At 40.3% G+C, this 12,222-nt stretch overlaps 1 protein-coding gene across 1 annotated transcript in view; it reads right to left on the minus strand.

The window, feature by feature from the left end:
- Nucleotides 1-12,222, minus strand: part of OGDHL (oxoglutarate dehydrogenase L) — a 302,089-nt gene that overhangs the window by 137,588 nt on the left and 152,279 nt on the right. The window contains exons 8-10 of the mRNA XM_082267472.1: nucleotides 6,360-6,450; nucleotides 922-1,101; nucleotides 707-835 (exon numbers count right to left, since the gene is read on the minus strand). Coding sequence (XP_082123598.1) covers nucleotides 707-835; nucleotides 922-1,101; nucleotides 6,360-6,450 — 400 coding nt within the window. The remainder of the gene's footprint in view (nucleotides 1-706; nucleotides 836-921; nucleotides 1,102-6,359; nucleotides 6,451-12,222) is intronic.

Here is a 12,222-nt window from a genome sequence, read left to right on the forward strand (position 1 = left end):
TAGCTCAGGAGGAGCCGCTGTACTAACTATCCAACATTAGTACAGTGCTCTTCCCTGCTGTTCTATTGTGTTCTGACAGGGGGGCGCGCCCCCCCCCACCAGAACACTATGGTCAGCGCTCTCAGCCATTGGCACTGATCAGGAGTCGATCGGCAGGCCGTCATACCGACCGTCATGCCCCTTCGGCTTCAGTCGGACAAACTCCAGTACACATGGGCCGATTGTCAGTCGGTTTCTATTGAATGGGCCCATGTGTACTAGTCTTGGTGCTTATGAGCATGAGTCACTTCTGAGAAGTTTTCCTGACACGAGATAAATGTGTGTTTGGGAGGGGAACTCAGCAGACAGCTTGTCTATTTAGAACACAGTAGTTCTGCCGTGTGGAAGGGGCTGTGTGTCTTTCCTCCAATTAGCTCCCACACACTGCAGCCTCTCCACCCCCTCCTCTGTGCGCATAACAGATGAAGGAAGATTTTAACACTTTTCTGCCATTTGAAGGGGTGTAGGGAAGAAAAGATTGCAGACAAACAAGTAAAACCTATGTAGCAGGATTGGTTTCATCTCTGTGTATCATCTGAGGCTGTTCACTTCACTGGGTATATGTGCGGGTTTACAACCACTCTAAAAAAAAGGACACTAGGAGATTTCCACTTTCCTTATGCACACTTTAAACTTCAAGAAATAAAGGTAACAGCTAATTAATCACCTGATTGTTGACAACAACATGAATGGTTCCATTGGTAGTATAAGACGGAAGATCACTGAGGTGGAAGGTCTCATAAACAACTCCTTGTCCAGCAAAGGCTGCATCACCATGAACTAAAATGGACATCACCTAAATCATTAAAAAAAGCAATAAGTTAATGTTATATCCTCACAATTTAAACTGAATTTGGGGCCCTAGTTCAATTTTTTTCTGACCTTTTTTCCTTCATTATCTCCTCTATAAAACTGCTCTGCTTTGGTCTTTCCCTGAACTACGGGATCTACTGCCTCTAGATGAGAAGGGTTTGCAACCAAAGATAGAGTTAGCTTCTTGTTGGTGGCCCGATTAATGCGTTCATGGTACATCCCCAAGTGGTACTTTACATCTCCGGATCCCTGAAACCATTAAAAACAAATATCAGCATTAATCTCATGTGATGGGTTCATAAAATTTGTATTTCGTTATTTTTTTCCTTTTATGAACAAATAAACCCTCTATATTTGATTGACAAAGAGCAAGCAGATTATGAAAGCTCTGGGTTTTAGCAAGAGTCTAATGATATGACACCACAGGGTATAGGGAGTTTTGTAATGTAAAGTTACTCTAAATTATAAATATATAGGGTATAAAAAAGAAAACCCTCACATTCCGTTTGCTATAAAAGATACAGTACATCTCTCATAAAAGATTTGGTTAGGGTTAGAGGATAGTCCTAAAGGTCTAAATGAGACTGGTTAGGAGGCTGGTTACTTTATAAGTAATTTGAAAAGATGTTTTCAGGAGCATAACTGGATATGCCATGTTACGTGGATAGAGGTCCTTGTGAAGGATTTTGAACAACTCTTGTATTCTCCCAAAGATTGAAGGAAAATACTATCCCTTGGGCTTGGTGACTGTAAAGGAACTGTAGAGAAAAAGCGTATTCCAAAGCAGCAAGCAGGAACGTGTAACAGAAGAAAACAGATCTAAATCTCTGAAATTTAGAGTGAAAAAAGTCCAGGCTGTCTTTTCACAAAGGTGAAACAAACTTGAATTAAAGGTATCTCTCACAGTTTTCCGGGATGAGGGCGAACCATCATTGTGAAGGTGGTTTATGAGCAGGTCTGGTGGGCTTAGAAATGGAAGGTTTGCCTCAAAAAGCAGGACCTGCAGTAGATGGTGAAGGCTTGAGTGGGAAAACTGATCTTTACGGTAGGGGAGACCCATTGAGGAGGGAAGAATGATTATGAATAGTGAAGTAGGTACTCCCACATTAGTCACCTCAATGTTTTCATCAAAGGAAATTTTCAACAGAGGAGCTCGTCTTCAAAGGGCATATGCAGAAGGCACCTTCCAAGAGAGTGATCTGTTTATGCACAGATGAATAATATTGTAGATTTTTGGCTTATCACATTTACATAAAAAAGCAGTATCAAGTGTCAAATCTTACAGTAAGGTGATCATCTAAATTTCACATTCATTTCTCCAATGCAGTCTGCCAAGGACTGGACAACTGCCAAGATTGCAATACCGGGTTGCGTGGCAGGAAGTGCTAAGGCAAAGGAGGACTTCAAGAGAAACTATAGGTTGATTATTTAGAGTAAGAATGGCCAGCTCCATGGTGGGAACAGTCCATTTCTTCCTAAGCTCCCCTTTCAATGGGGACAAAGCATTAAAATCATCAGGAGGAGGAAATAACTTGAGTTGGGCCAATCACTATATAAGACCCATTAAGCATGATCAAGTATAGAAAAGGGCTTTCTAGGAATAGGCCTCCTTTTATTGTTCAGGAGAATATGTGGGGATGTGCAGCACTAGGTCTTTCTAACCAGTGGCTAGAATGCACTGCCTCAACCTATGATTCCACAGTAGCCAGCATGAGGTAACAAGGTGAGCATTCCCTTTGATTTCTGAAAATGGAAGAGTAGCAGTTACAGGGATGAGACAAATCAATTACCACTAACAGGAGAGAGAGATCAGCTTTTATTTATGTAAAACCTTTTTCCCAAAAGGAAACAAAAAGCAGTTGCTGTAACTGCTTATAAAGTGTGAGCTGGAGTTCAGCTTAAAAGTGTTACTGTATCTAAATCTGCTAGTCCATCTATCACACTCCTTCTCCCAGACTGACAATGCTACTGTCCAAAAACGACTTTAAAATACTACAGGGGTCTCGGTTTCCTTGTATTTTCCGCAAAGTAACGTAAAACATACAAAGCAAAAGGTATTCCACGGAAAGTATTATTTTCAAGTAATACAAAAATCCTATTCACTTGATAGTACATTACAGCACACAGGATGGTATTCTGGAACTAATTAAAGCAGTCCAACTGAGTCATGGGCAAAAGCAAACAAAAGGCTAACAGAACAAGTCCCATGAGCAACAAACCAACAGGCAGTGTTGGGGTAGTTACTCAAAAAATGTAACTAGTTACTTCTGTAAATTGTAACGAGATTACTTTACTAGTTACTGCATTTGAAAAGTAACTTCACTACCCATTACTTTACATTCCTCTTTCTTAATTGACGGTGTAGAAGAAGATACATGACACTCTTTCTGCATAGAGTTTATTGTATAAACACAGGCTTTGGGAAACATGAGAACAAAACCTGAAAAAACAGAATAAAACATAAAGTGCAACAAAAAGTCATAAACTTCATCCCTCTCTATTCTTCGAAATAACGATCGTATCGCACGGCTTGGGTAACGCAGGAAAGCGCGTTCCTATAGCCTAGTAAAGTAGTGTAGTTACCTCCTATAGCCTAGTAAAGTAGTGTAGTTACCTCCTATAGCCTAGTAAAGTAGTGTAGTTACCAATATTAGTATTGTAACTAGTTAAATTACTTTGTTACCAAAAAAAGTAATGTAGTTACTGTAATCAGTTACTTTGTAACTCGTTACCCCCAACACTGCCAACAGTTTAACAAGGGCAGCGCAAGAGAGCCAAATGCGCTGCCTGAAGAACCTCAAGTCCAAACATCTACTAAAGCATGTGAATAGAAGACCTCTCCTCACATTTTCTAAATCTGATATGATGCTTAGTTTAGTGTATTGGTATGCACACTTCCATAATATCCTTTGGAAGTGTGACCACTTCAGGTGAGACCTTATAGCATTTAAAACCCATACTAGACAACCTGCCTAGCTTATGATAGATGTACATGACCAGAATATTGATGTGCTGCAGTATAACAGCTAAAATAATAATTTCGTTTAATATTAATTGTTGGATTCCTTCCTTTAGAAAGTTTTTTTTTTTACCCCCTTTTGATGTGATTATATGTTGTGGTAATCACTGTACCAAGGAAACTAAACCCCAAATAACCCACCTTCTCCTACAAGACTCTTGCATGCATTGGACTAAGTGCAGAAGTCAGTACCCAAAGTAACATTACAGGCAATCCTCACAGTACAGGTTTTACAAAGTTTGCTCCAATCTGAAAGCACTGCTTCTTTTGTTGTAGGTGAAGGCAATAAAGAGGTCTGTTGTGTAGGTGAAGGCACTGAAGAGGTCTGTTGTGTAGGTGAAGGCATTGAAGAGGTCTGTTGTGTAGGTGAAGGCATTGAAGAGGTCGATTAAAGAGTTGATTGAGAGATTCAAAGTAAATAAGAACTAGTAAGCATAGAAACTTCTCCATAAGGGAGAAGTACTGCATCATCTAAAAGGACACTAGAAAACAACTGAGGTCTCAAGGAGTGAAGTAAAGTAAAGGAAGTGGTATCAACATGGTGGGATTTCCAACAAGCAGTGCTTTATACATTGAAATTCTAGCTTGTACGCCTGGTATTTATAAAGTCATTTCTTGACCATTTTTATCAGCAGTCTTTCACCATCACAAAATAAATCCTGTATAAAAGTTTAAAGGTGATGGTGCGCTTTTCTAAATTGGTGAGAAAATCATATATTGAACAATATATAAAATAAAGGATGAAAACCCAAATATCACAGTGATGGGTGAATGAAGTGTTGAATCAATAAATACGTTTTAAAAAACATTCAATGTGACTCCAACAAATAAACCACTAAAATGAAAGTCCATAATATAATAATGTGGTCCAAAATAGTGGGAAATGGTGAAAAAAATCCAAATAAAAATCAAGGTGATGATAAGGTGTTCCCTCCACCTGGTGAAGTGCCTCCTTACCCGGCGGAAAGAAGGTAAGTGCCTGATAATAATAATTCTCATATAGGTAAAGCCAGTGTCCTAATTCCACCTGCACACGTGCACAGTCACCCGGGTGATAAGTATATACAAGCCTCTTACCAGATGTAAGAGACAATCAAGCCTCTAAATATCATGGACATGAGGATGCTTCCTTAACACAATGGATGGATGGAATCGTTCCCACTTTCTTCCCTCTGTACAAGCCAACGTATGTCTCCTATTCCTTAAGGTGAGTAGAATATACTCCCCACGATGTTCCAATACACATAAAAGAACAGATGGGACTGATAGTGCATTACCTTAATAAACAATTTATTGATATATAGACTTGCACTTACAGTTAGGTTGAACGGTTACGAGCAGATTATCATAAGGTTACAGGCTGAGGATCTCTAGGTACATCGGGTCCGGCTGCAGCACGGACCGCCGATGACGCAATGATGGCACTCCTCCCTCCATCGGCGGTCCATGCTGCAGCCGGACCCGATGTACCTAGAGATCCTCAGCCTGTAACCTTATGATAATCTGCTCGTAACCGTTCAACCTAACTGTAAGTGCAAGTCTATATATCAATAAATTGTTTATTAAGGTAATGCACTATATCAGTCCCATCTGTTCTTTTATGTGTATTGGAACATCGTAGGGAGTATATTCTACTCACCTTAAAGAATAGGAGACATACGTTGGCTTGTACAGAGGGAAGAAAGTGGGAACGATTCCATCCATCCATTGTGTTAAGGAAGCATCCTCATGTCCATGATATTTAGAGGCTTGATTGTCTCTTACATCTGGTAAGAGGCTTGTATATACTTATCACCCGGGTGACTGTGCACGTGTGCAGGTGGAATTAGGACACTGGCTTTACCTATATGAGAATTATTATTATCAGGCACTTACCTTCTTTCCGCCGGGTAAGGAGGCATTTCACCACGTGGAGGGAACACCTTATCATCACCTTGATTTTTATTTGGATTTTTTTCACCATTTCCCACTATTTTGGACCACATTATTTTATGGACTTTCATTTTAGTGGTTTATTTGTTGGAGTCACATTGAATGTTTTTTAAAACTTATTTATTGATTCAACACTTCATTCACCCATCACTGTGATATTTGGGTTTTCATCCTTTATTTTATATATTGTTCAATATATGATTTTCTCACCAATTTAGAAAAGCGCACCATCACCTTTAAACATTTACACTACATATCATCTGGTTGCAGCCTTTCACTCAATCAGCGCACCCCTTTCTTTCAACAAATCCTGTATAAAAGCCAAGAACTGAGATTATACTGAAGTGAAATAAAGAACCAACAAAATGACCTAGAATAAACAGATATACTTTCAACCAAATGTGCCTTTTACAGTTATGTGCAGGTGTATGTTAGATGATGTCACTTAAAATGCTATATTATTATTACATGCTGACATTTTTGGTAATAAAACTGAAACATGTTTTCTTCTGATGCCACATATATTTATTCCTTCTGACATGAAGAAGACCATTACCTCATCTGAAGCCTCCAGCTTCGGGTCAAACTGGCAAAAGATCTGTTCCAAATCTTTACGGATCACATTTGCCAAGACATTTAATCTTCCTCTGTAAAGTAACAAATGATAAATGTGCAATTCATTACAGACAAAACAGCTTCATACTTCACTACAATTTGTGACTCACAATGAGGAAAAATGTTCTTCTCCACAAACAGCAGAGCCAATCACAACACATAACCCTTGACGTAAAGAAAAAAGAAAGGCTGTCTTGTAACCAAGCCTAATGTTGTTACCCACTGGCTTTAGTAGTGCTGTATAATATTTGCAAAAAAAAAAAAGCATCTTTTTCCTGGCTGTTGTGACAGCACAGTTCCGGGTCCTAAGTGGCTTGGTGAATTCCTATTCCTAATGATGTCACCCTACCGCCACCAAAGCTCTCGGCATGGACAATGTAATCTCCCACCCACTGCAGATTCCACCCAGGTCCTGGATTTGTGCAGTCACATGACCAATAGGAAAAAGATAAAAACTAAGAATTACACTGTTATTACAAATTTTTTGCAGCATTAGTAAAGGCAATGGGCAGGAAACATTTAAAGCTGGAGTTGGTAGATAGCCTTTTGTTGTTCTTCAGCTGTTTTTTTGTTTTTTCTTCCTTCATATGAATGAAAACAGGATTTTTGTCCTACCTGTATAATATAATTTTCTCTCCTGCTTGAAACACTCTATACTCACTTATATAGTTAGTCAGGTTGAAAAGTCCATCTAGTTCAACTAATAAAAAATAATATTTTATTAAATAAATAAATCATACAGTCCCATATGGATAATCATTTACCCACAGTTGATCCAGAGGAAGGTGAAAAACACCAGCAAACATGATCCAAATGACTCCAGCAGGGGAAAAAAATCCTTCCTGATCCCCCGAGAGGCAATAAGATTTTCCCTGGATCAACTTTACCTATAAATATTAGTACCCAGTTATATTTATGTACATTTACATTTGCAACCTTAAGTAGCTTTCTGATGATCCAAGACCCCCCCCACTACCACCACCACCACCGTTTCATTTTATTCCTATGCCTCATTGTCCTGTGCCTTATTTCCTCCCCATACCTCTACATATTCTCCTTTACCCATTCTATACAGGGATATGTCTGTTAAGAAATTTAAGACCCAAAATGGGTTATGCAAGTTACAGGATTTTTTAGGCACCAGAAAGTATCAAAAAAAGAATTACAGTGCCTTGCGAAAGTATTTGACCCCCTTGAACTTTTCGACCTTTTGCCACATTTCAGGCTTCAAACATGAAGATATAAAACTGTAATATATTGTGAAGAATCAACAACAAGTGGGACACAATCATGAAGTGGAACGAAATTTATTGGATATTTCAAACTTTTTTAACAAATAAAAAACTGAAAAATTGGGCATGCAAAATTCTTCAGCCCCCTTAAGTTAATACTTTGTAGCGCCACCTTTTGCTGCAATTACAGCTGTAAGTTGCTTGGGTTATGTCTCTATCAGTTTTGCACATCGAGAGACTGAAATTTTTGCCCATTCCTCCTTGCAAAACAGCTCAAGCTCAGTGAGGTTGGATGGAGAGCATTTTTGAACAGCAGTTTTCAGTTCTTTCCACAGATTCTCGATTGGATTCAGGTCTGGACTTTGACTTGGCCATTCTAACACCTGGAAATGTTTATTTGTGTTTATTTGTGAACCATTCCATTGTAGATTTTGCTTTATGTTTTGGATCATTGTCTTTCAGCCCATACAAGGAGAAGACTGATCAGAGATGCAGCCAAGAGGCCCATGATCACTCTGGATGAACTGCAGAGATCTATAGCTGAGGTGGGAGACTCTGTCCATAGGACAACAATCAGTCGTATTCTGCACAAATCTGGCCTTTATGGAAGAGTGGCAAGAAGAAAGCCATTTCTTAAAGATATCCATAAAAAGTGTCATTTAAAGTTTGCCACAAGCCACCTGGGAGACACACCAAACATGTGGAAGAAGGTGCTCTGGTCAGATGAAACCAAAATCAAACTTTTTGGCAACAATGCAAAACGTTATGTTTGGCGTAAAAGCAACACAGCTCATCACCCTGAACACACCATCCCCACTGTCAAACATGGTGGTGGCAGCATCATGGTTTGGGCCTGCTTTTCTTCAGCAGGGACAGGGAAGATGGTTAAAATTGATGGGAAGATGGATGGAGCCAAATACAGGACCATTCTGGAAGAAAACCTGATGGAGTCTGCAAAAGACCTGAGACTGGGAAAGAGATTTGTCTTTCAACAAGACACTGATCCAAAACATAAAGCAAAATCTACAATGGAATGGTTCACAAATAAACATATCCAGGTGTTAGAATAGCCAAGTAAAAGTCCAGACCTGAATCCAATCGAGAATCTGTGGAAAGAACTGAAAACTGCTGTTCACAAACGCTCTCCATCCAACCTCACTGAGCTAGAGCTGTTTTGCAAGGAGGAATGGGCAAAAATTTCAGTCTCTCGATGTGCAAAACTGATAGAGACATACCCCAAGCGACTTACAGCTGTAATCGCAGCAAAAGGTGGCGCTACAAAGTATTAACTTTAGGGGGCTAACTAATTTTGCACGCCCAATTTTTCAGTTTTTTATTTGTTAAAAAAGTTTGAAATAGCCAATAAATTTCGTTCCACTTCATGATTGTGTCCCACTTGTTGATTCTTCACAAAAAATTACAGTTTTATATCTTTATGTTTGAAGCCTGAAATGTGGCAAAAGGTCGAAAAGTTCAAGGGGGCCGAATACTTTCGCAAGGCACTGTATCTTCCCTTAAGAAATGTACGGCTTGGAAATGACCTGTCATACTGAGAGATCTAAAAGATTGTGCCTCCATGCCTATGGGAAATTTTGGGAGTAATGGCGAATCATATGTAGATAAAGAATTCTGGAAGCATAGTTGTGAGCAAATTTGTAACGTCGTACCAATTAACTGATGTGATTTCAACTCTGTTGGTAATTCATCATAGCACCATAGTGCTCTATTAAGTGGAATAAGTGTATGTGCCTGCTCAATTTGCCAGAGCATGTGGAAGCAGAGGATCAGGTAAGTAAGTCAACTCTGCAAAGTTGTTGTTTTTTTTGGTTCACTGGGGTTGGACTTAAGGAGACATTGGGCCATCCCAAAGCAGTCCAACTGAGAGGTGGGTAACCCAACAAACAAACTGCCAACAAGACGGTAAAACTAGGGGCTATTTGTGACTTAAAGAGCTGCCTATAGGACTTTATGCCCAAACTTTGCATTAGCGGAGGCTTGAATATCCATCTGGTAAATCTTGAACTAGAGCATGTGAAGGAAAGACTAAATTGCGGCCTTGCAAATCCGGAAAAACAAATGCCTGATACTGAGAAACCTAAGAGGCACTTACTAATCTAGTATAATGTGCCTTGACAGAAAAAGGTGGAACCATAGCCTTAACATATAGCTAAAAGAAAAACTATTACTATTACTACGAGTTTTGGATAAAGTTGAAAGTCATCAGAACACCTGTCTGGTTGTTATTATTGTTTGTTCTCCCAACAGGAAGATTCACCTCCTCTATTTGTCCTGTTTACCAGGCAACCCAATACCAAATTTTGGGTTGTCATCTGAACAGGAAATGAGGGGAAATCTTCCAAAAAGGACATTCTGGTGACCTTGGTGACAACCAGGGATTTCCTCCTCTTTGGATGGATTTCCTTTCACTTCCTGCTTTGGCTAATGCGACACAGGTGCCAAAAAACTGACAGCGGTTATAACCCTCCCTTACGGTAATCAAAATTAAGAAAACGTTTTGCCATTAGTTCTACTCTAAAAGCTAAACCCATATTTAGAGTGTAATACATAACATGTTACAGCACTCCTCCCTCCCTTTACCCACTGAACCTTGCCCTTCTGTGAAAGCGAGCTGGGGTTCCTCTCCCCTGCAGCCACTGAGACATTTAAAATCAGCATGGCTGCGCTGGACATTGCACCATAATATGCACATATGCAATGCTTTGCAGTCTCCTGTGGGAAATTAAAATGCACATTTTTTCCTGAAAAAATATGTGCATTTCATAATTTTTCCCTAAAGTGGTTGTTAAGCCAATTAGTAAGTTGCATCCAGTGTCTGTGCTTTGTAAAAAATATGCTCATTACTACCTCTTTTCACAGTGCCTCTTGGCACTCAAACGATTCTTTGCTGCTGCCTCTTCCGATCTGACAGCTACAGTGCGAGGGGCCGAGGCTCCCCCACTGAGGTCAGTCCGGAGAAAGGGGAGGAGAGGAGGAGAGAGAGGAGAGAGCCGAGACGTCAGCCGGGAGGAGATGAGCAGCAAGGAGTCACGTGAATGCTGAATGGCACTATGAAATAAGGTAGTAATGGGCATCATTTTTTACAAAGCACACACACCGGAGCATAGGAGGCTTTCTAACAGAGGGGATTACATGTAATTTACACAGTCATTACAGCAGCAGGAGGGGAGGGGCAGGCAGGGAGGGAGGGAGGGGGAAGAGAACGGGGGATAGAGGACAGAGGAGAGCTACAGATGACGGAGTCACGTAAACTGACCACAATGTCAGGGCTCAGCAGCCATGATAAACCGTGGTCATTTTACAGGGAGGGCAGAACCAGCCATTCACTTCAGGTGATACAGGGGGCCAAATTACACAGCACAAGCACTGTGCTGTATAACATGCTTTAAAGTAACAAACGCTTTAAAGGTTCACTTTTTCTCTAAGCTGATGGGCTTGAGTGATGAGCTGCCTAAGCAATCTAGAAATGGTGGGGAAAGAGGCAGGTCAACCCCTACAGGGGCCCTTGGAAATGACAATGAGGGAGTCTCTCAGTCTAAAAGAAGACATAGCAGAGAGATAAAATCCAACAGCCCATACCACATCCAAACAAGGGTGGGAAATCTCCTTGGGATGTTCTCGATCAAGAGGGATGGAAGTACAATGTCCTGGTTAACATGGAACAAAGACATCATCTCAATGAGAAAGTAGGCCTTAGACCTCATGACAACCTTGGCTCTTTGAAGCACAAGAAAATGTTTTTTTACAAACATGGTTGCCAACTAAGAAATTTGTCTCACAGGGGTGATGGTGTGAGACAGGGGGAAATACCACCTTGTGAGGAAGGAAAGACAGCAAAATAGCTCTGACGGGTTCAAAGGACAGAATCAGATTGAAGTTCCACTAAGTCACAGGTGGACGTTTAGGTGGAACTCGTGACAAAGGCTTTTACCAAAGAATGAGAGGCAAGCGGCTCTTTGAGAAAGATTTGCTGAGGCGGAGATCTAATCCCTAATAGTGCTCAGGGACAACCATTAATTCAGACCAGGCTGGAGAAAAGTTATGATGTGTTCCCAATGAGTTTTTCCTGGGAAGGAATTTCCATACGTAGGTACTCATTACCCTCCTGGAATACAGATACCAGCCCATTGAACTGGTGTACTAGAAAGTATTGTTTAGAGATGGAAAAAAAAAAAGTGCTGTCAGGGTTTGGCAGCCAAATTGCTCCAAGCCTTAAAGCGTAACTCCACTTTTGTTTAGAAAAAAACATTCCGCTTTGGGTGATCTATGTATATTTCAAGGATTTTAACAAACTTCCTACAGATTCCTACTTTTTGTTATTCTGAAGAAATCCTTGTTTGTTCCTCTGTGTTTCTGTGCTGAGTGGGTCTAATGGAAGTGGTTTCATAATTATCATTCAGCTGTGTCAGCTCCAGGGCACTAATGAGGAAAGTTGCTGGGCCTGCATCCCTTTAGACATGTTCCTATTGGGAGTATCTCACCAAAAATTACATTTTTGTTCCAGGGGATGCCAATAATCTGACTTTTATCTTAGTGCAGACTTCTGGGAAAATC

Source organism: Pelophylax lessonae (assembly GCF_965119305.1).
Source record: "Pelophylax lessonae genome assembly, chromosome: 9".
NCBI lineage: Eukaryota > Metazoa > Chordata > Amphibia > Anura > Ranidae > Pelophylax > Pelophylax lessonae.